Consider the following 24511-nt stretch of genomic DNA (forward strand, 5'->3'; position numbering starts at 1 on the left):
ACTGGATGCTCCCAACACACTCAAATTTAACATCCACAAATGCCCCACCACATGTGCTCCTTGCTTTAGTCAAACTAAATGAGCACATTCTCCAGAAATATCTTCCCACCACCCCTTACCTTCCCTCACACAACTGCTCACCTCAAAATGCTCTCTAGCCATCAGGACTTGGGATCATCTTTCCCTGCTCACTGCCAATGCCCATCTCAGTGCCCCACAATCCTTTGCATCCATCCACATTGTATTTTTGGCATCTCTATGAAAGCATCTTTCAGGAACTCTATTGTGTTTTGTAACTAATTCTATACTTGTCTTACAGCATAAACTCTCTGTTGTTCTCATCCCTCAATCTCTCCTAGAATTCTGCACATTGTGGGTGTTCAATAACGTTCTGTTGAATTAAACAGAACCAGCGAATTCTTCAGGCAATGATTTGGAAACACGTACAAAGGGAAATCAACTTCATATGCCTTAAGCAAAAGCCTAAACCACTGGAGAACCACTTTCTCCCAAAGGAGTGAAAACAAAGACAAGAGCAATCACTTCAGTTTGAACCATAAATTCATCAGATCCACTTACAGGCTGACTGTTCTCCTTGGGAGAACAGAAGGTGGGTTGCCCCTTGTATGAATGTCATTACCTTCCCTCCAGAGAATGGATGGAGGGGAGGCAGAAGCACAGAGATAAGCCTTCAAGAACAGGTTTTCTAGAAGCACAATGGCTTCTTGAGGTACAATTCTTAATTTGCATCAAAAATAAAATTAATGGGTAAGGTTTAGAGTCAGATGAGCTTTAACTGACTTGGGGAAAATAAAGTCAGAGACGCGTGGTATAAAGACTCCCAGCCTGGGCAACAGGTCTATGCACCTCACCCTCAGCCCTCCCCTCCCCCCCCCCCAACCCCCCCCCCCCCCGCCCTCAGGGCCCTCATCTGTACAAAGAGGGCTAGACTAGGTGACTTCTGAGTCTTTCAAAACTCTGTGATTCTATGAATGTCTTATCAACTACAATGAAGCTGGCTACAACAGCAACTATCAGTTGAAAGAGAGAGAGACAGACAAAGAGAAAGAGAGAGAGAGAGAGCAAGAGAGATATCGCACTCCAGACTCTACTTTTAAACTGATGTGTCCCTGGTGAGACATGACTGAGCTCTATAAACTGGCTTCTGTGAGGTTCCTGCAAATTTGCAATCATGTTGTTCCTCTGGGTACATGCCCTCCTAAGGGCAAGTCTTCAGCAGTAACAAGTTATTTGCAGGCACGGCCTTTTCATCAAAGCCTATAATGAATGTAATTTGGAGGCCTGGCTTGAGATCTTGTCTTACTGCTGCCTGCCCAACTGACCATGTCATACTGAGATAACCAAGTTCTTATTTTCCCACAGGGGTTCAGAAGTGTCCAAGTTCCTGGTCCTCCCCTGTCAACTACCCATACAACCAGGCATCAACCCCTATTCCATAGGTACAACACTGCTTGAAACAAAGACGTGTGTAATGCCCTACCATAGAGGAAGGGTTAAATAGCCCATGATACACTAAATAGCTCATGAAACACTACACAACAGTTAAAAAGAAAGAGGTGGATTTATATGTCCTGACATTGAAGGCTTTTCATTATATATGTTAAATGACGGGAGCAAACTACAGAAGAATATATTAAGTGTGATGCCATTTTGTTTGCTATATTACATATAGGCTATATACATATGTAAATACATATCCATATATAAAATTGTATGAGTATAAAGAAGTATCTGGGAAGATAACCAGTAAATTATTAATAGTTGATACCCCAAGAAATGGATATGAGATGAGTTTCACTTTTTCCCTTGTGTTTTTTTGAGTGATTTGAAGTTTTGTCAAGGAGTACAACTTATTAGGTAGCTTATAGTAATAACAGCAATATATTTTTTTCAAGTATGTTTCACGTCTGATGCAGAGCCCAATGTGGGGCATGAACTCACAACCCTGAGATCAAGACCAGAACTGAGATCAAGAGTTGAACGCTCAACGGACTGAGCCACCCAGGCGCCCCACAACAGCAATATTTTTTTTAATCTGGTATTTACAACTATCTGGCCTAAAATACACACTCTAGGGGCACCTGGGTGGTTCAGTCGGTTAAGCGTCCGACTTTGTCTCAGGTCATGATCTCGCGGTTTGTGAGTTTGAGCCCCGCCTCGGGCTCTGTGCTGACAGCTCAGAGCCTGGAGCCTGCTTCCGATTCTGTGTCCCTGCTCATACTCTGTGTCTGTCTCAATGATAAATGAACGTTAAAAAAATTTTTTTTAAATATACACTCTTATCTAGCACCCTTTTGTCCAGGTCCCTCTAAGGCTGAGGCTATTTTATTTTATTTTTTAATTTTTTGTTTTAACGTTTATTTATTTTTGAGACAGAGAGAGACAGAGCATGAATGGGGGAGGGGCAGAGAGAGAGGGAGACGGAATCAGAAGCAGGCTCCAGTCTGAGCCATCAGCCCAGAGCCCGACGCGGGGCTCGAACTCACGGACCGCGAGATCGTGACCGGGGCCGAAGTCGGATGCTTAACCGACTGAGCCACCCAGGCGCCCCAGGCTGAGGCTATTTTAAAGGTGAGAAAGATACACATCAGAGCACATCTTGGGTTTCTGAGTCTTTTGAGGATTTTGAAAGGTACTGACATGTTTTTTAAATAATACAAGAAATGCCAAGCACCCTTTTTCACAAAGCTCCCTGGTCCTCAAAGGCAAGAAAGGTGGTGAGGGCACCTATACTTGTAAATTAAATCTGAACGAAGATGTTAACTGAGTATTTCCTAAAACAAAGGCTCCTTAGAAACATATCAAGAGTGGCTGTAGGTGAAATAGTAATGGAACCACCACCTTCCTAACATACTTGTTCCAATCCCAGCAAGGCCCGTCTCTGCTTATCATCTGAATAAACGTGATCAACACCCCCCCCCCCCCGCTTTTTTTTAAGAATTAGCTCCGCCAACCCACTGTATGGGACCAAAGCCAGACAGCTCACTAGAAAAGGAATCCAGGTCGTCCACATTATATTTTTTCAGATCAGCTATGAGCATCATACACATTTTTACAGTATTCCTAAGTGTAGGAAACATTAGGAAGCAGTGTGGGCAGTCTGAAAACCCAGGGACATCTCAGCTAAGGCAAGGACCAATCTAAATATAAAGTACCTGTGCACACCAGAGTAAACCGAAGGGTATCTGTGTTACTTACAAAAGCCTCATAAAAAGGCACCCTTTGAATTCCATGTCCCATGATTCCTCTGCTACACACATAACATGATGTGCAGATTCTCAGCATCTGCACCACCTACCGCAGAGCTTCTTGGAAATGCAGACTCTCAGACACCCCAGACCTATAGCAGCCCTTTGCTCACAATCATTGCTACTCTTGGGAGCTCTGGGCATGCAGGCTTCCTCCCAGCCTACCTTGGGTTTCCTTTCTTCCTAACGGGACTTGTTTAGGGTCAGGGAGGTACTACTAAATCAGAAACCTGAGCTTGGGACCCCAATTCCAGAGGAAGTGAAGGAGGTCAAAGAAGACAAAGGGAAAGGAGGCACCCGCGCCAGCACTCTCCTGTAGGAGGCCCGGTTGGGTATGGTGGGCAGGCCAGGTGCTTAGCCTGGCTAGCCAGTTTCGCCAGGGAGAGGCGGAGAGTGGGTGCAAAGGCAGGTTGCTCAGCCCAGAGGAGAGGGCTGCAGAATGGAGACGGCTGTGGACTGTGAGCCAGGTCCCCCCCACCTTGGGGCACCCCCAAGCTCAAGGGAGGGGAGCCAGGGCATAAGTGCAGTTGGACAGGCTTTGGGAGAAAGAGGCTACCAGGAAAAGGGAAAGAGAGAGACAGACTCCCATCTGTCAGACAGACAGGCAGGCTGGCATTAGGAGGAAGGGGACCACACATCCCCAGCGGAACAGACAGGACGCTGCTGCCCGATGGCCAGAGGCCTGACTCACAGGTGCGCAATGCCCGCTTTGCGCACGGCGGTGGAGATGGCTTTGACCGCAGTACAGAGCGAGTTGAGCAGCTGGGTCATCTCGCCTGTGCCGCGGGCCTTCCTGCCCTCTTCCATGACGAAGCGGGTCAGGGTGACGATATCCGTGTCGAAGGCCGCCCGGTCCGTCATGCTGAGGCCGGGCTGTGGCGGGTTGGGCAGCAGGTGCAGGCAGCAGGTGCGTACGGCTGGGCGCCGTGAGAGGAGTGAGCAACCGCGCAGCGTGTCGGCACCACTCGGAGCGTAACTGGCCAAGGCCAGGTTCAGGCGGCGTGTCCTAGGGGAGCCTATAGACACAGAACGCCGCCTCCCGCCCCCGGGAACACCTCCGCGCCCGGGCCTCCGCCCTGCTCAGATTGCGGCTCCGCCCACGCCGACCCGCGGCTGACGTCCGGAATCCCGGCCGCAGGCTCTGCCTCCAGGCGCCACCACCTGTCCTTCCTCCGCCGTCGCCTCACCACGCTTGCGCGCCGCCTGCCCAAGGCCTCCGACAGTGCGGAGCGGGGCTCAGGGCCACCTGCACGATCTCCGCGAGTCCCCGCAACGACCCTGCCTCGAGGTACAGCCCTGAACACCCCTCCCCTCGTTATAAAACGGAAGTTCGGCAGGTTACGTTAGTGCTCCCTGCGGCGGGCTGGTGGGTGCGCGCTCTAGGCCACTTGCGGGTGTCTGCGCTCGCGCTCCTACCGGCTGCCGCTCGCCGCCCCACTTGCCCCCTGGTTGCCAACCTGCCCCCTGCCCTCTACCAACCTGCTGGGCCTGTGATCTGGCTCTTCTCACCAACCTCCAGAGAAGTGGCTTCCCTGTGCCTCACTTGTCTGATGGCCCTGGCTAGTTCCTTCATTCGGGCTTTGAGGAGTCCTATAATCCCAGAGCTACCGGCAGACCACAGTTTTCAGTGTCTGCGCGTGGCAGAAAAAAACAGTCGCCGACACAGGGAAATGCCTCCTGAATGCCCCCACTGAGGCCAGAGACTCAGTAGACCACATCCTGATCTCTTTGTAGCCACGAGCTTTTGTCTTCAGGCAGTTCATACACTGATTCGTGGAACAACATTTATTGAACACCTCCTGAATGCCCCCACTGAGGCCAGAGACTCAGTAGACCACATCCTGATCTCTTTGTAGCCACGAGCTTTTGTCTTCAGGCAGTTCATACACTGATTCGTGGAACAACATTTATTGAACACCTACTATGTGCCAGGCACTGTCCTGTGCTGCACTGGGGACAGAGCCTGAACAAAACAGACAAGACTCCTGCCTTTTTTTGACCTTACATTTTAACAGCGACGATAAAACATAAACAATAGATGGGTATGTTAGATGAGCCATAGGAGCTGTAGAGAAAAATGAAATCGGAAACCAAGACAGGGAATGTTGAGGGTGAAGGGTTAGACAGAGTAGCGAAGGAAGCCTTCACTGAGAAAAAAGGCTGGGAAGCGAAATACTTAAATATAATATCTGAAACGTAACGACTACTTCTTTGGCCTAGAAACCAGCTATAGCAGCTCCATTCAAGGGTTTGCGGGGTTCTGTGTCAGAAACTTAGCCCCCGGGACATCTCACGTTAGCTAGGACCCCAGAAGTCAGCTGGTCCCATCCAGTGCCTCTGATGTTTAATCCTTTGGAAACTGGCCCAGGTGAGTGCTCGAGAACTCTGGATTGGGGTAGTCAGGCCTGCTGGATTCCCAGCTCCAGCCTCACCAGCCCAGAGACCTAGGCCAGTTACCCAATCTCTTTAATTCCAGTATATTTGCCTGGTAAGCGAGATGACCATTTTAGCTGGCAGGGGTGTCAGGAGCATGACGTGAGATGCTGTTGCCAGAGTGCTCAGCTCCAAGCCAGACACAGAGGATACACTAAATACACGCCAGAGACCTCTCTGTCTAGCTCGGTTGCTGACCCCTGTCGTTGAAGGATTTTTTACTGCAATACCCAGTGTTCGTTGTCTCGCTACTTGGAAGAATGACGAGGTGGGCACCAAATGAGCAGCAGGCACAAGTTTATTAGAGTATAAGATCAGAAAGGAAGAATAGTATGAAAGCTCTCTTTACAGAGAGAGGGCATTCGAAAGTGAATGCTTGAGGACTGCAGGCGAGGGTCCTTGTTTCATAAGGTTCTGGTCATGTCCCCTTCCCTTCCCCCTTTTTCCTTCTCAGGTCCTACCCTTACTGACTGGGTAGCTCTCGGTACTGGGTTGTCCATTCCTGATTGGCTCGTTTGAGGGGGGGAGGGGGCATCTGTGGCCGTCCATTCCCGATTGGCTCATTCTCATTGTGAGGACCGTTCCTTGTGGGTCATACGTTTTAAGGTCTACTTGTTTTCAGTTAGGTCTTTCGTCAAATTCCTGAGGGAACGTGAGGGGGAGTAGGTGGTGTCTGTTACATTCTTAAGGGGAACCTGACGCCGGAGGGGGTTTGCTGTGGTCAGACCCTCCCAGCATTGTTCCAAACTATGTGTTTTTCCCCACCCAGGGACCTCAGGTCTGTCCTTTCCCTCTCTGCCTACTGAATCGTATCTTTTCCTATCAGACTGTCACCACAGTGACGGGAAGCCCACCGTGGACAAGGCAAACCATCCCCCTTAGACATAGGCCCGTTTGCATGGCAATCGAGTACGCACTCCGGAGCCAGACCGTCTGGGTTACCGTCCTGGCCTTGCCCGTCGCCGGTGGCATAAGCCTGTGCAAGTTCCTAACCTCGCTGAGGAGCATTTCACTCATCTGTAAATGGGGGGTAATGATGCTGGCCACCGCATAGGGTTATACAAGCGACGCTGGTGAAGTGCTGCAGAACCGTGCCCAGGCTGCCGTGAGTGCATGCCGTGTAGGTGTTTCCTTCTTTATATGGATAGTGTCAGCTGCTGTTGTCATCTGAACAGAAGAAAGACATTTCCCTTGCCGTCACAAAGGGGCAGAAGGGACATAGAGATGATAGCCTCAGCCTGTATTTACCTATTGCAATAGTGTCCCCTCTGTCACGTTGGCTGACTGTGACCAGCTCTTTTCTGGGTCAGGATGCATAAACCCGTCACCTGTGTGTTGGCCAGAGGAAGGAAGGTGCAGGACCAGTGGAAGGTGGGCTCCTCTACACACAGGACCTCTCCCTCCCGGTTCCACCCACCCCCCCGTGGCAGAGCTGCTCCCAGCAGGACCCCAGCTTTCTCCTGCTGCCTCATCACAAAACACACTCAGCTTCACACAGTAGCACAGATTGGAGTAACGTGTGCCATATTGGGACTCTTGTAACAGCTAGAAGTCCTGCGAAGAAACCGCTCACTGTTTCCTCACCTGGCTCCAACCCCAGGAGATCAGCTCTGGTTTGTGTCAGTGGCAGGAAGTGGACAAGGTACAGTCTAGATGGTAACTCACGACCCCCACCCCCACCCCTGAACCCAGGGAACTTCTGCTTGCTTCTTCCAGCCCCCAGGGCAGTTAGTGTGACAGGGAACAAAATATCAGCTGGTTGCCTGGGAAGGGATTGTGGCAGCACGGTCCCCATGTGAGTCCCCAGTTCTTGTGGCCTCATGGAGGTAATGGCAGTAGGACCAGTAATCTCGAAGCAACAGAAACTGAACAGCCAAACTGCAGAGCTAACATCTATTGAGCACTTGCTAAGTGCCCAGAACTCACTGAGGGCTTCCCAAGTTCAGTCATCCCAGTGCCCCTAGGGAGTGGCTTCAGCTCGTACTCCTATCCTTACAGATGAGAGAACTGAGGCTTTTCAAGGTCAAGGAACCTGTCTGAGGCTTGTGGCCAGCTGGGAAGTGGCAGAGCCAAGATGTACACCCTGATCTATCTGACTGCAAACCCCACATTCCCAGTGGCCTACTGGTTCCCTGCTAAGTGACATTCACCTCCATGGTGAGGCTTTGAGCCTGCCAGCTACAGCTTCAAAAGTCTGCTCTACAGATTGTCCACCTCTCAGCTCTAGAGCTACTTTTGAAGCCTGTGCTCATTCATTATTTTACTCAACAAATAGTTATGAGCACCTGCCATGTGCCAAAACCATACCACATGCTTTAGGTACAGTGGTGAAGAGGACAGACATATCTCTTTTCATGTCAGGTTTGCATTCTCTATGAGAGATAGTCAGGAGACAGAATCACATAAGAAGCAAAGATGCAAAACCATCTCAGGAAGCAAAGAGTCCTAGGAAGGACACAAAACAGGGCAATGAGGTAGGAACTAGTTAAGGGAATATTTCTTACGAAATAACCTTTGGTTCAAGACTGAACAAAACAGGGAAAGGAGTGAATAAAGAGCTCATAGAAGAACAGCCAAAGAGAGAAGCTGGTGCAAAGGTCCTGAGGTAGCAATGGGCTGGTGCATACAGTGAACAGCAAAAAGAAGGCCAGTGCAGCTAGAAGAGTAAGTGAGGAGAAGATACACTAGAGATAAGGTGGGAAAGTGAAAGCAAGAACCAGATTAGGAAAGACCTCCAGGTCATTGAAAAGACACTTGTGTTCTATAAATAGTATGGCAAGTGGCTTCTGGGTAGCCCAGTCGGTTAAGCATCTGACTCTTGATTTCAGCTTAGGTCATGATCTCGTGGTTGTGAGATCGAGCTCCATGTCAGGCTCTGTGCTGGGAGCCTGCTTGAAGATTCTCTTCCTGCCTCTCCCCTGCTCAGGTTCTCCCTCTCTTTCTCTCTCTCTCTCTCTTTCTCTCTCTCTCTCTCCTCTCTCTCTCTCTCCGTCTCTCTGTCTCTCTCAAAGGAATAAAACAGAGTATAAATAGTATGGTGAAAAGCCACTGGAGGATTTTCAGCTGGAGAATGATATGACCTGATCTGAATGTGTGAGAATGAACTGTAGAGGGTCAAAGGGAAGACCCAGCAGAAGGGTGTGATCCAGCCCCTACTTGATTGCCTGTAAATATGTGAAGAATGCAGTCATAATCTTCCCAAATCTCTCCTTCTCTACGAAATATTTTCACTTCCTTCACCTGTTTCTCCTGTGGCAAGGTTTTGAAGTTCTCCCCATCCTGCTTTGGACCCACTGACTTCTTGAAACTCCTTCCCAAACCATGTTCTAGTTCTGTGGTTCCTCCTCTTCTCCAAATCTGCTCCACCCCATACCCCAGTGGTCCATTCTCCTATGTAAAGCAATTAGCCCTATTTCCTCACCCCTCCTGAGAATATTAGCAACAGGCTGGTTACCGCAGCACCAGGGTGGGCAGAGGGGAGAAGCTGAGCCACGGTGCGGTTGCAGTAAGGAGCCCAGCGGACCCTGCCTAGAGCTCTAAGCTGGGATGACCCTTCAGAGTTGTCCTGGGTTGGGGGCAAGAGGGCCAGCAATTACATCCCCAGGTCAACCCATCATTAGCTATGGGCTGCCCTGGAAAGGGGCATGACACAGGATAGGTGGCTCTCTTCTGCCAGGGTAACAGTGCCAGGGGCTGGAGAACAAGTTTTTTGTCCTCAGTGAAGAACCGGGTGGCATATCCCAGCATCCACTAGAATAAGCAAAGAAGACCAGGACTGGAGGCAGGGGCTGTCCCTGCATCGCTCAGCTTCCCTCTCCTCTGTGTGTTACCACTTTCAGACATCCGTCCCCTTACAGTAGCGCGTATGACCACGGGCATTTCCAGACCCATGTTCTATAGCTGAGCTCTTCCCCCTTGTTCCAGCAAAAATTGGTGTTGAATTCTTACTGGCCCAGATAGGTGACCATTCCTCAGCCGATGATTGTTGTTAGAGCGAGAACCCTGGATCTGCTCTGATTTATAAAAGATGTTATGAATGTTAGTAACTACCTGTTAGACAGATTCAGTGAAATCATGAGTAAAAGCACAGGGCCTGGAAATTAGGAAATCCTCAATCTACATCTGCTGCTGCTGCTGCTGCTGCTGCTATTAGAATTTAAATAGGCATCAAGGGTTGGTAGCCAGGATGGAACATTCTAGGGCCAGGGGAACATGAAATAGCCTGAGAAAGCTGAAGATGAATCTGAAGGACAGTGAGCAAGCCAGATTGACATGGTGGAGTGTGTCAATGAGAGACCAATGGCCAGCAAGCCTGGAGAGCAGTTTGCCTGAGACTACAGAGGGTTTGAACAAGAGGATAAGGAGTTGGAATGTTGTCCTGTAGACCATTGCCACTGTGGGTGGCAGTGACTTTGCTCTGCAAAGTCACCTGTCCACCCATAACAAATACAGAAACTGAGCGCAAAAAGCCATAGCAATTTGACAGAATAAATTTATGTCTATTGAATCTGATAATAAATATTTGGGATGTATATTTTACATCTTTTTTTATTTCATTTTTCTGGAAATTAACTTTTAGGGTATTTTATGAAAACAATAACCCATGATGGACTGGAAATGTTTTTTAAAACTGGTCCTTCACCCCAGATAGTTTGAGAAGCAACACTGAGGCCGGCAGAGGGCCATCAAAGTTTTATGATGAGTAACATGTGCAGGATATTACTTTTCCTAGTCGTAACACATAGGGTAGATTGAAGTGGAGAGAAAATGGAGCAAGAAACGACAAGCAGGAGGCTCCTGTGACCGTCTGGGTTAGAGTCTGTACCGGCCAGTGGCAGCAGAGACCTTGGGGAGGAAGGAATCAGGGCGGGGACTCCTTCTCTACCAGGGTCTTGACTGCATGGAGCCTTTATGTGCAAGGAGAATTATAATCTTCGTAGGTACTGACCTACCTAGAGGCCCCCACACTCCAGACACCATGTGGAGTAAACCTGGGACTCCGAGCAGGACCTTTGGACAAGATGACATTGCCACCTGTCTGATCACACAGACCCACAACCTCAGTGGAGTCTTGACCCTGCTGTATTCCTGGGCCCCACACCCAATCAGGCCACATTTGTTCTGCTTCTGAAACAGCTCTCCCATCCCCCTACTTCTCTCCAGTCTCCTTTCTGTCATCGTCCATCTCTGCCCTTAATGCTTTATCTCCCCTGAAGGCGCTCAAATCTTGTCACTCCCTCACTCCAGAATCTCTCATGGCCCCCCACTGTCTGGGAAAAACAAACCCAGCTCTTGAGCAGGACGTGTAAGACCACCACTGCATGTCACCAAACCCCACAATTCCTTCCAGTGAACTCCCTCTTCTCCCTCTCCCAGTGTTCCAGCTGCTGAAGAACAGCTTCCTGCCCTTTCCCCCTTCCTCCCACATCTCACTCTGCAGCAATGAATTTGTACCTACTACATTGAACCAACTCCAAGGCCACTCCCCGAACCAAAGGATGCATAGGGAAATTTGACCATTTCATGGTCTGCTGGGGTGCTCACCTGAGACCTGGCTTCTGTGTGATGGCTTCATCATTTTAGCTAATGAGAAGAAAGGTCACAAAGGAGGCATAAGGAAGCTGCCTTGGCTGGGTTTCTTGCTGATGTCCTAGCTGCCTGTCATCTAGTTTAATCCCTTCTTGAAAAGGAGGGGATCAAGGCAGAGCCTCCTTTTTTACCAGGATTTTGGCTACGTAAGAGTTTCAACATATAAGGAGAATTATGATGAATTGGGTACATAGGTGCTGATCTACTCAGGAGGTTCCCACAACGTAATGAGGTGTTTAACCCGATTTATAGCAGAAGTTTAGACAGGTTTACTGTGGTGTCTAATGCCATGGAGTAGTAAGTAGCAGAGTGGGGATTCGAACCCAAACACTATACATGTTGCTTCTTTATCATCAGATGAGACCGAGAAAGGAAACACCCAGATTCCAGGACCAGCTCTGCCAGAAACCAGCTCACCTTAGGAATGTCACTTAGTATCTTTTATCAGAGTGGGGATTTGAGCCCAAGCACTAAGCATATTGCTTCTTTATCATCAGATGAGACTGAGAAAGTGAACACCCGGATTCCAGGACCGGCTCATCTAGAAACCAACTCACTTTAGGAATGTCACTTAATTTCTTTGAAAAATAAGGAGGTAGAACTACATGTTTTTGCCAGATTCCTTCCTTCTCTTACATTCTTTGACCCTGTGTAATAATAATAGCTGCTATTTGTTGAGTGTGTTTTACACGCCTAGCATCATGCTAAGTGTGCTTTCAAACCAATTATCTCATTTGATCCCACAAGGCCTTGTGACTAAGTGCAGCTGTGATTGCCCTTTGACAAAGGAGGAGATTGTGGTTTGGAGAAGTCAAGTCGCTCTCCCAAGGTCACACAGTTAATAAGCAGGGGAACCAGGTTCTAACTCAGATGGGCTCACTCCAGAGCCCATGCCCAGCCTGTCTGGCTCCCAGACTCTCCAAATCCAGGTCTCGTGTGAGGCTTGGCTCTCTCCAGCCTCAAGGCTGGACCACCCACTGCCTCCTCACTGAAACCGTCCACCCACCTCCACCAGCTCACTAGTCGTTGGTAATTTCCTTCCACCAGACCCGTCTCCAGAGGCCCAGCCCCTGTGCTGGGTCAGCTACCCTCTTGTGGTCCCTCCTGCTGCCTGGATCTCCTCCATTATTTTCTTCCTACTCTGCTCTTTCCCTTCTGCCCTCCACACTGGGCTATAAGCTCCAAGGACGGCAGGAACTGCCTTTGCTTCTCCAGGGCATGGAACAACACACTGTACCGTGAAAGAAAATGTGTTCACTTAAGAGCAGGACTTGCTGAGGAGATAGCAAAACTGAATGCTGCTTCCCCTCAACTGGTTCTCACCGGCTGATGTGACCCTAGACACTAGGCCCATAATGGCAGTCACTGAAGACTCCTTTGTGACCAAAGAATAGGACTTTTTCTAAACCATCCTATCCAGGGTACTATTGTCAATCTTTAATTAGCATAGCCACCTTGAAACTGGTTTTTCCTTTCTTTTTTTTTTTTTTTAAAGGAGAGGATGATTTTTTTTTTAATTTTTTTTTAATGTTTTTATTTATTTTTGAAGGAGAGAGAGACAGAGCATCAGCGGGAGCGGAGCAGAGAGAGAGAGGGAGACATAGAATTTGAAGGAGGCTGCAGGCTCTAAGCTGTCAGCACAGAGCCCAACGTGGGGCTGGAACTCATGAACTGTGAGATCATGAACTGAGCCGAAGTCAGACGCTTAACTGAGCCACCAGGTGCCCCTGATTCTTTTTTTTTTTTTTAAAGCTTATTTATTTATTTTGAGAGAGAGAGAGAAAATGAGTAGGGGAAGGGCAAAGAGAGAGGGTGACAAAGAATCCCAAGCAGGCTCTGGCACAGACCTGGGTGCGGGGCTCGATCTCACAAACCGTGGGATCATGACCTGACCCGAAACCAAGAGTTGGACACTTAACTGACTGAGCCACCCAGGTGCCCCTGTTTTTCCTAACTCTTTTTTTAAATTTTTTTAAACGTTTTTTATTTATTTTTGAGACACAGAGAGACAGAGTGTGAACGGGGGAGGGGCAGAGAGAGAGGGAGACACAGAATCGGAAGCAGGCTCCAGGCTCTGAGCCATCAGCCCAGAACCCGACGCAGGGCTCGAACTCAACGGACCGCGAGATCGTGACCTGAGCTGAAGTCGGACGCTTAACCGCCTGAGTCACCCAGGCGCCCCTGTTTTTCCTAATTCTTAAAACACAAACCCCAAGTTTCCTCCTCCCAGAAACCATGTCAGTGAATTTCTTCACTGGTGTGTTCCCTTGCCTGGCAAGTAAAAAACTCAGCATTATTATGACTTATGGTTATGATTAATCATTCTATTTATGAATGGCTCTGATAACTCTGCTTTAGTCTTTGGCAGCATGTAGTAGGTTCAGCAAAGTTTTGTTGAGCATCATAAACACAAACAGCCACTGCCTTGGGTGAGGGGTAATATCTCCATGGATGCCTGAAGAACCCGGGGGCATCCCGGCGAGAATCTCTTCTCCCCAAGACAACTGGGGAAACATTCACAGAGCGAGTGAACTCAGGTTTGCTCGTCATCTTTTATTTTTTCCTAATCCAGTTCTTTGTTCCAGCCTTCCTTTTCCAGAGTAGATCCCAAAAGGCATCAATTCAGCGTCCTTCTTGGCAATATTCTCAACGCCTTACCTTCCTGTCTTCCATCACCTCCCCCTAGATACGCTCAACCATCTGCTCTCCCCACTGGGCACCGCTGGAGGTCACACCAACTGGATACCTGGAGTTCACCATAAATTCATAAGGCGACACTTTTCTCTCAACACTGTTGGACATGTCTCCACCCAGTTCACTCACCTATTCTAAAACTTCCAGCCACTCACCTCGTCCTTCACTGATTTACTAAAAGCTTCAGCTAGAAATCTAACTATATCTGCCCCAACCAATTCTTTAACTTCTCCTGCCTCAGCTAGAAATCTAACTACATCTTCTGCAACCAGTTCTCCTTCTCTCTTTGTAAAGCCACTTCTACATCTGAGTTTTGGAGCCCATCCACTGACCTTCTCAGTAAACTCTGCCCCACCTCCCCTTTCTCCTTCTTGCATATTCACCTACCTCCTCTCAGATGGATCCATCTCATTATCAGTTAAATATGTTCAAATCCTTCACATCTTAAAAGGAAACCAAAATCCTTCTCTCTCTCTCTCTGTCTCTCTTTCTCTCTCTTTTTCTTTAGTAATCTCTACATCCAGCATGGAGCTCAAACTCACAACCCAAGATCAAGAGTCATATGTTCTATGGACTGAACCAGCCAGGCACCCTTCACAATCCTTCTCTTAACCCCCTTACTCCTCTCCAGCTACAGTTGCACGGTCAAATCTCTTGAGAAAATGGAAAAAAGGTTACTTTCACTTCTATTCGCCCATTGAAAGAACTCTTGCCAGGGTCATGTCACTGATGACTTCCATGTTACTAAACTTAACAGATAATTTTCAGTTCTCCTCTTGACTTCTTAGGAACACATACCCGACATACACCCTTTTTCTTGCAACTTTCGGAGTTTGTCACACCCTCCCCTGCTTTTCCTGTTACCTCTCGAGTTCTTCATGGACCCTCTCAGTGGGTGGTCTCCCAAGGCTAGCTCATGATCTTAATTACCATCTGTTTTTTTATGGCTTCTAAATCCAGTCTCCATCTTACATCTCCCCTTAGAGCTCCAGATCCATATATCCAATTTCTCCCCTGTTTTGCTAAGCCTATATCTTAGAGCTGTGTTAAGATCACAACAAAATTGACAGGAAGGTATAGAAATTTCCCATATACCCTATTCCCCACACGTGCATAGCCTATCCCATTATCAGCATCACTCACCAGAACAGTACATTTGTTACCAAGGATGTACCTACATATACACATCATAATCACTCAAAGTCCTTAGTTTACCTTAGGGTTCATTTTTGGTATTGTACATCTCATGGTTTGGACAAATGAATAATGACATATATCCATCATTACAGTATCACATAGAGAGAATTATCACTGCCCTAAAAATCCTCTGTGTTCTGCCTATTCATCCCTCCCCCCAACAATTGATCCCTGATAGCAACCAATCTCTTTTACTGTCTCCACAGTTTTGCCTTTTCCAGAATGCCATATAATTAGAGTCATATGTATGTAGCCATATCAGATTGGCTTCTTTACTTAGAAATATTCATCTAAGCTTCCTCCATTTCTTTTCATGGCTTGATAGCTCTTTTCTTTTTAGTGCCAAATAATATTGCATTGTCAGGAAGTAGCACAGTTTATTTATCCATTCACCTACTAAAGGACATGTTGATTGCTTCCAAGTTTTGGCAATTATGAATAAAGTTGCCATAAATGTCCTTGTGCAGATTTTTGGGTGGACCTAAGTTTTCAACTCCTTTGAATAAATACCAAGGAGTGTAAATGCTAAATTACAGGGTAAGAGTATGTATAGTTTTGTGAGAAATCACCAAACTGCCCTCCAAAGTGGCTGTGCCATTTTGCATTCCCACTAGCTACACATGAGAGTTCCTATGGTTTCACATCTTGTCAGCATTTGGTGTCATCAGCTCCAACTGCTTCTTGACTTCCCTACCTAGATGCCTACCTTGATCAAACCCAAGACTGTACTCATGGTCTTCCCACCCCCTCCACACCAAACCAGATCTTCAGCCCAATATTTTATCTCTTGGATGATGACATGACCAACAAACAGAAACCTAAGTTTCTTCTTTGATACCCTCCTCCCTCATTCTCTATATTCAATCCACCCTCAATTTTCTTATTCATTTTATCTTCATCATGCCTTTTGGATTGGTCCAGTTCTCTTCAGCTTCTCTGGTGCCAGTCCAGCCCAAGCTACCATCTTTCATACAGGCTATGGCAAAAACCCCTAACTGGTCTTCTTCTATCTACCCTATTCCCTGTGTGGCATCCAAAGTGATGTTTCCAAAACCTTGAAATGATCATGAAACTGCCTCGTACCTAGTGGGAGCTTAGTAAATCTTGGTAGGACTGAACTGAATTGAATTGATGCTCCATACTATTAATCAGAGTGCCATACCAACTCCACTCTGAAATATGTCTTGGGCTGTCATTTACTGAGCAGAGAACTATGTGCTCATTATTATGCTGAGTGATTTTCGTGTGTTACCCGATTTAATCCTGAAGACATTATGAGATGGATATTATTTTATTTAATTTTTATAAATGAAGGGGCTGCATCAGTTCAGATCTCTATGGAGAAAGATGGCACACTCAACTCAGGGTGATTTCAGAAGAATTACATAAAGGGACTCTTGACAAGGCTTTGTGCAGGGGAAAAGTAAGACACAAGAGAGGATGCAATACTCTAGGGCAAGTAAGGACTGGAAGGACTTCATTACTATTCCTAGGCCTGAAGGTTACCAGGACCTCCTTACCACAAAGAGGGCAGGGTGGAGGAGGCTGCCAGTCAGGAGCTGAGACCAGGGGTGGAAGGATGACAGTGACCCTGAAGGAACATGAATAAAATGCCACAACATTACTTTCCTCCCTCTCTCTGTGACACTACATTGGCTGAACCCAACTGGAAGCCAGAGAGCAAGGGAATCCTTGATGCTGTATTATAGTTCAGCTTCCCAAGGCCTATAGCATCTGGGGAAGGATGGAGAATAGAGCTGGAGATGCAAAACTAGAAACATGCAGCACGAGTCCCAAGAGCACAGCCCTCAGAGACAGAGCTCTCTTCCCCCTAAGGTCTAGGCTGCCCACCTCCAGAGCCCTCAGAAAACAGACTCATTGTGCACGTAACCACCTTCTTGGAATGGAGATCAGAGAAGTTGAGTTCTTCTGCCAGCCAAGTAATGACGAGTTGATATTCTGAGACTGAGTCATTAACTGGGGCAGCATGGGCGGTGGTCCAGGAGATATAGGAAGTACAGAGAGGACATATCAGGGTGGTCACCAATCCAGCAATTTCCCAGTATCCATGTCTAGGGGGATCCAGAGGAAGGGAGGAAAGAAGAGTCTATCCTGACCTTATTCATCCACAGGGTGGAGGGAATATGAAATCCAGCCACTTTTATGACTCATGCTATGGATCCAATCCTATACTTTAAAACAGGTCATTTGAGAACTCACCTAATGTCCATTTTGCCCTGATTTAAATCTGGCCACTGTGGTTCTTATGACACATCCCATATCCTTAGACTTCCCCAGTGGCTCACTCTCCAAAATGAGGATCAGAGAACATGGGGACATCCCACACTTGCATAATTCTAATGACCATCTGCAAAGGAAGTTCAGTGAGCTGTTACTATCTATTATGAGCATTCTTTCCAACATCTTCCTCTTTCTATTTTCAACGGAAACTTTTTTTTCAGAACATTATTTATTTTGAGAGAGAGAGAGAGAGAGAGAGCATGGGAGAGGGACAAAGAGAGAAGTGAGAGAAAGAATCCCAAGCAGGCCCCACACTGTCAGCACAGAGCCCAATGCGGGGCTTGAACCCATGAACCGTGGGTCATGAAACCAGGAGTCAGATGCTTAACTGCCTGAGCCACCCAGGCTCCCCTCCACAGAAGCTTTTAAGACAGTAGACATCAACCAGCTGAAGGAGAAATACAAAAGTTATTAACCAAGAGGCACCAATTCTGGCAAACTTGGCTCAGTGCTGACAATTGCTCCTTCTACTTCCTTAATAATTGAATACAACTCCTGCTGCCCACACATTTTGTTGTTGTTGTTGCTATGGTGCCACAGGCTGCTTGAAAGTTTTACTTCCTTGTCCAGTTTGCATAAATTTGTCATCAATAAATTTTTGTTCTCAACATAGCCCCTCCTCCCACCATAACAAATTATTGGATGCATTTTTTACATGGCTATGTTGAAGAAACGTATTTTCAGACAATATGAAAATGTCAAAATTCATCATAGCTTTTATGCTACTCAATAGACAACTTGAACTTGTTGAAGCTTGACCAAATGTTGACATCCAGACCAAAATATGAGGACAATAGCACTAAAGAGGACTGTAGTGGGTTGAATGGTGGCTCCCTCCAAAAGATATGTCCACCCAGAACCTCTGAATGCTGCCTTATTTGGAAAAAGGTTCTCTGTAGATGTATTTAAGGATGTTGAGATGAGTTCACCCAGGATTACCCAGGTGGGCCCTAATGCAAGGACAAGTGCCCCTTCAGGAGAAAGGCGGAAAGAGATTTGAGACATACAGAGAAGAAGGTGATATGAAGAGAGAGGCAAAACCTGGAATGATGTGGCCACCAAACTGAGGAGCATGCAGAGCTGACTCCTTCCAGGAAAGGTTCTCCCCTGGAGCCATTAAAGGAACCGCAGCCCTGCTGACACCTTGATTTTCAGATTTAGTCTCCACAAATGTGAGGAAATACATTTCTGTCGGTACCTAGGCCATGGTACCTTGTGATGGCAGCTACAGAAACTAACACAGGGACTCTTCAAATCCCCTGATTGAATTCCTTTGTTACAGATGAGGAAAATAACAGCATTCACAAGTATGAAATGTTTCACATAACTGATCATGTTCAGTCTCTCTAGCAGCTCCGCGAGGTGGCCATTCCTGCTCAAGAGGGAACTTAAGCCCAAAGAAGTTCAATGATTCATGCAAGAAGAAGTTAACTGGGCAACAGTCACAGCAGGTGGGTTCTTCCTGCAAAGCTGATACTTTTCCCACAGAACTTCCATGCCTGGCGTTCAGAGATGTGCAGCAACATGTCCATATAACACAGGGGATGAGAAATTGTCTAGAACACAGATCTTTTTTTTTTTTTTTTCTCCCCACGGCTGCTGTAGGGGGTCTACCCAGGTATGACAGTTGCATCTTAAGGTCAAAACTGTTGAACAGTAAGTTAATTTGATTAAATGGGATGACTTCAAAGCTCATTGCTTAGATCCTGGGGCTAAATAAAAATTGATGCCTCCAAACGCAGGGGTAGTAAGCCACCAGTTATTTGAATGGGTGGTACAGGCTGTTCATTTGTTCATGAAATATGCTTTAAGATTCTCCAAACACTCATAAAAATCAACATAATCAACAGCTCCCCAAGGCCAAGCTGGTTTGGGCGACCCTCCCTTCTGGTTTGTCTCATAAAATGCTTTATTTACGTGCTACAAGGGCCCCACTTCAAAGTCTCAGTGGTTCCAGTGGTAATGAGTGAATAATCCAGTTGAGCAAGTAATCAAAGAACAATAACAATTGTTCTAACCATAAAGCCCCCAGTTTGCAATTACTTAGCAGTTTAAATTCACTTCATTTAGAAAATTTTGCCTCTGAGGCAGGCTGAGACTCTCATTCAGAGGCCAATTAGATTAAATTAGGAGTGACACGTTAGCTGGGGAGACTTAATTCATTTTGGGTTATTTGTAGCTTTAATTATAATCCAGACACAGCCAGAGCCACATTTTGGAACATTTTCTTGCCTCTGTGGGTGCTGGAAGTGATTGGATCCCTGGGAGAGATGTTCCAGGTGGCATGTGGCCAGCCAAGTGACCGAAGGCTGCTTTGTCATCAGACTCTGCTCTAGACCTATTCTCCCAGCTGCTGTTGAAGACTCATAGGAAGTAAGCTTGTCTACAAGATCTTCCTTTTTAAAAAGTAGCTTTATTAAAATATAATTAACAAAACAAACACATTTAAAATACACAATTTGATAAGTTTGACACATGTATATACCTGTTTAATTATTCTCACAATCAAACTAAATAAACATATCCATTGCTCTCCTAAATTGCCCCATATCCCTTTGTAATCTCTCCCACCTTGACCCCACACACTCAGGCAAACACTGGTCTGTTTTTTGTCACGATAATTTGTATTTTCCAGGATTTCACATAAACAGAATCATACGATAGGTACTCTTGTTCTTTCACACAGCATGATTACTTTGACATTTGCCTAAGTTGTTTCTAGTATCAATAATTGATCCTTTTTTATTGTTCCATAGCATTCCATTGAATTGATATACCACAGACTGTCTCTCTATTCAGATGTTGAGAAATGTGGGCTGTTTCCAGGTTGGGGTTGTTACAGACAAAGATGCTACACAATTTATGTGCATATGTTTTCATTTCTCTCAGCAAAATACATAGGAATAGAATGGCTGTATCATATGATAGCTATATGGTTTCTTTTTCAGAAGCCACCAAACTGTTTTCCAAGCCATTGTACCATTTTACATTGCCATCAGCATTGTATGGAAAGTTCCAGTTGATCTGCATTCTCACCAGCACTTGCTATAGTTAATCATTTCAATTTTGCTTCTTCTTTTTTTTTTTTTTCTTTTGAGAGAGAAGGGGGGAGGGTCAAGAAGAGAGAGAGAGAGAGAGAGAGAGAGAGAGAGAGAGAAGCTTAAGCAGGCTTCACGCTCAGCACAGAGCCCCACACAGGGCTTGATCCCACAATCCTGGGGTCACAACCTGAGGCAAAATCAAGAGTCAGATGTTCAACTGGCTGAGCCATCAGGGCGCCCCTCAATTGTAGTCATTTTAATAGTGGTATCTCATTGTAATTTTAACTTGCATTTCAATTATGATAATGATATTGAATATCTATCTTTTCATATGCTTATTTGTCAACATGTGTCTTCCTCTCCCAAGTGTCTGCTCAAATCTCTTGCTCATTTTTAAAATTTAGCTGTGTTCTTACTGAATTTTGAAAGTTCTTTACATATTATGCATACAAGTGTTTTTATCAAATATATGATTTGCAAATATTTTCTCCCAGACTGTGGTTTGTCTTTCCATTCTCTTAACAGTATCTTTTGAAGGGTTGAAGTTTTTAATTTTGGTGAAGTTCTGTTGACCAAGTTTGGTTTTTTTGTTTGTTTGTTTTGTTTTTTATGGATTGTGTTTTGGTGTCCTATCTAAGAAAATCTTTGCCTAGCCTAAGCTTGCAAAATTGTCCCCTATGTTTTCTTCTACATGTTTTACAATTTCAGGTGTGCCTTTAGGCCTACTACATTTTGAGTTAATTTTTCTTTTTGGTGCAAGGTACAGATCCAAGTTGAAATTTTGGCATGTGGAAATCCAGTGGTTTGGTACCTTCCCTTCTCCACTGAACTGCCTTTGCAACTTTGTGAGAAAAAAGTTATCCGTATATATGTGCATCTCATTTCTGGAACATTCTATATTCTGTTCCATTGATCTGTTTGCCTGTCTTGTAGCAATACCATATGTTTTGAATATTGTATCATTAAAATAAGTCTCGAAGTCAGGTAGTGTTAGTCTTCCAACTTTGTTCTTCTCTTTAAAAGCTGTTTGGGCTATTCTAGGTCCTTGCAATTCCATATGAATTTTAGTTTATCAATTTCTACAAAATCCCACAAGAATTTTTTTTTTTTTTTTTTTTTTTTTTTTGAGAGACAGAGAGAGAGAGATAGCGTGAACAGGGAAGGGGCAGAGAGAGAGAAGCAGGCTGCAGGCTCTGAGCTGTCAGCACAGAGCCTGATGTGGGGCTTGAACCCATGAACCATGAGGTCATGACCTGAGCTGAAGTTGGATGCTTAACCAACTGAGCCACCCAGGCACCCCACAAGATCCCCCAAGAATTTTGATTGACATTTTGACCCACAATTACAGCAGCATGTGTCTTGATTTATCTAGCTATTCTTTCATTTCTGTCGGCAGTGTTTTGTAGTTTTCAGGTTACCTGATTTGTTCATCTTTTGTCATATTTAGTCCTATTTTATAATTTGATGTTATAATAAATAGCATGGTTTTTTGTTTTAATTCAACCTCTGATAGTTCATTGCTAGTATATGTAGAGGGAAAAACTGATATAATGTTGTGTCTGACCACCTGTTGTTTTGTCCAGCCTTTTCCAGGTATTTCCAGGTATATTCCCCATTATTCCCTGTTATTCCCTGTTGGCTCAGAAGTCCTCTTTGAAAGTTCCTAATTAGAATTTGGATTCCTTTCTTCTTTTACATGGCTGTATCCCTTTCCATTCCTAGCACCTGACTGCCTTTTTATTATATCATAATTATTATCATTACCATTATGATTATTAAGCTTCAAACTGCATTGTAATTTCTCATTTGCTATAATTACACCCCAGAACCAGAACAGATGTCAGGCAGTTGAGAAGGAACTTTTGCACCAGGGTAAAGGCTTGATTCTCCATTGTTTTAAATCTCCTGTTACTGAAAATTCCCATAGGGTAGTTTTCCTCAAATTCTGGTGTGCATCACCAATCATCAAAGGAGCATATTTTTAAAATATAGATTCCCAGCAGAACTTCTGCCCCATCCAAGGAAGCTAAATCCAGGAAATCTGTATTTTTAAGCCACTACACAGGAGAATCTGTTATATACCAAAGTGTAGGTACCTCTGTTACAGCCAAGTCTTGTGAACCACCCGGTTCAGCCACTTGGAAAACCACTAAGCTGTAAAACTTGTCTCCTCGGTGTTCCTATTCTTCATTTTTTCTCTACTCAGGCTCTTTGGTTTCTCAGTTCTCTCTCTAGCAAAGCAGACTTCGGCAAATTATTTTCAAGTGTTGTTCTAAGGATATCATATTGGCATGCTTTCTCACACTTGCTTCCGAGAGAAGTTACACAGTCAACAGCCCCTCCTGCCTAGGAGGCCCTGTGACCCGGCCTCAGCCCAGTCCCCACCCAGCCACAGCTTACTGGTTCAGGGTAAAGTAAACTGGAAGAGTGGCTGGCGCTGGTCTTCTGCAAGGGCAGTGTCTAAGCTGGGCCGGAGCAATTCCTGCATTCCCTGCCCAAATGTCCAGAATGGGTAAATCCATAGAGACAGAAATCAGATAGTGGTTGCCGGGGGCTGTGGAGAGAGGGGTGGGGTGTGGCTGCTTAGGGTTATGGGGTTTCTTTGGGGGCAATGACAATGTTTTGGAACTAGATGGAGGTGATGGTCACACAACATTATGATTGTACTAAACGCCACTGAATCGTTTACTTTTGAATAGTGAATTTCCACCAAAGAACAAAAGTCTGAGCAGTGGGTGCTGGGGTGGTGATGTGAGCACCCCAAAGCTTCCAGAGGTCATGTTCCTCAGGAGATCCTAGAGGATTCACCTTCTGTGTCAGGGATGGTGAGGGACACCAGGATCACTCAGAAGTTCTATGTGATCACCTCTGCAGGCAGGGCCGAGGGTAGGAGAGAAGGTCATGGAGCTTGGCTCTCTTAGAGCAGTGGGGCTTGCACCTTAGACTGGAAGCAGGAGGTCAAATGGCAGGGCCCCAGGTAGATGGGAAAGGGAAATTCTGTCTCTGTGCCTTCTTTTCCTTGGCCCGGATTTTGAAGAGTTAGGCTAGTTAACAACATCCCTGAATGATAAGGAAAATGGTTCCAGCCATTTGGGGGCAGGCCAGCAGCCAGGTCCAGAGGCTTCCCTGTGAGGCAGTAGGTCCCAAATGTGGGTGTGTATCAGAATCTACTGGAAGCTTCAAAATATTATACCTACCCCAGGGCTTCACTCCCAGAAAAGTTTCATTTCAGAAGGTGGAGGAGAGGAAGGGCAGGTGGGAATCATATTTTCAAACATCAATCCAGGGGAATTTAAGGCATATTCCCCAGAAGAGAGCAACTGCTAGGAACCCTCGGGTGCCACTGAAGATGAGTAAAACACAGACCAGCATGAACAGAGTCCTGGGTGGTGGAGAGCAATGCAGAGCCACAGTAAAGGGTTTAGATTTTATCCCATTTGCAAAAGAAGACATTGGAGCATTACAACTGGGAAATGATAGGATCTGACTCACACTTCAAAAATTATTATCTCAGAGCAATTAAAATACCATGATACTAAAGGGTTGATCTTATCCACTTGTAGAAGAAAGGCAAATTGTAAGCTTTTAGGGTCATGCAGGGTAACTTCCCTTCATATCTCTGCTGTCTGCCGAGTTTTATCTAAAGCAAGTGTGAGTTGGTAATTCTAACATTTTACCAAGGAATTCGAAAAATATTGGCTTGGCAAAGACCTCAAGAGAACATGTGGTCCAACCTGCAGACTTCCAGGTAGGTCCAGACATAAATCATCTCAGAGAGACAAATACCCAAATCACATGCCAATGCTGATCCTGAGAACCAGCTTCCCATCTTCTCTGGTCTGACAAGGACACTCATCACCAATGATTAGAGGTTTGAAAATGTTCTCCTTGTTCTAAAGAAATTCAACAACAAGAAAAACAGGAAACTAAAAAAATGTGGGATACCTTTAGATGCTCAGAATCTGGTTTCTTCATATCCCCCTCAGA

At 45.8% G+C, this 24511-nt stretch overlaps 1 protein-coding gene and 1 long non-coding RNA gene across 7 annotated transcripts in view; one reads left to right on the forward strand and one right to left on the reverse strand.

The window, feature by feature from the left end:
* Window positions 1-4267, reverse strand: part of FBP1 (fructose-bisphosphatase 1) — a 27751-nt gene extending 23484 nt beyond the window's left edge. The window contains exon 1 of the mRNA XM_025931552.2: window positions 3961-4267. Coding sequence (XP_025787337.1) covers window positions 3961-4130 — 170 coding nt within the window. The 5' untranslated portion in view covers window positions 4131-4267. The remainder of the gene's footprint in view (window positions 1-3960) is intronic.
* The window catches only part of LOC147574787 (uncharacterized), a 40029-nt gene continuing 19785 nt past the window's right edge, over window positions 4268-24511 (forward strand). For 5 of the 6 annotated variants that reach the window (XR_015243497.1, XR_015243498.1, XR_015243499.1 and 2 more), the window contains exons 1-3: window positions 4268-4557; window positions 6529-6822; window positions 18825-18934. This is a non-coding gene — a long non-coding RNA (uncharacterized LOC147574787). Of the gene's footprint in view, window positions 4558-6528; window positions 6823-18824; window positions 18935-19662; window positions 21508-24511 lie in introns of those variants that run through there. The other variant, XR_015243500.1, reaches the window with a different exon arrangement.

Source organism: Puma concolor, chromosome D4 (assembly GCF_028749965.1).
Source record: "Puma concolor isolate L17-30 chromosome D4, mPumCon1.1.hap2, whole genome shotgun sequence".
Classification (NCBI taxonomy): Eukaryota; Metazoa; Chordata; class Mammalia; order Carnivora; family Felidae; genus Puma; species Puma concolor.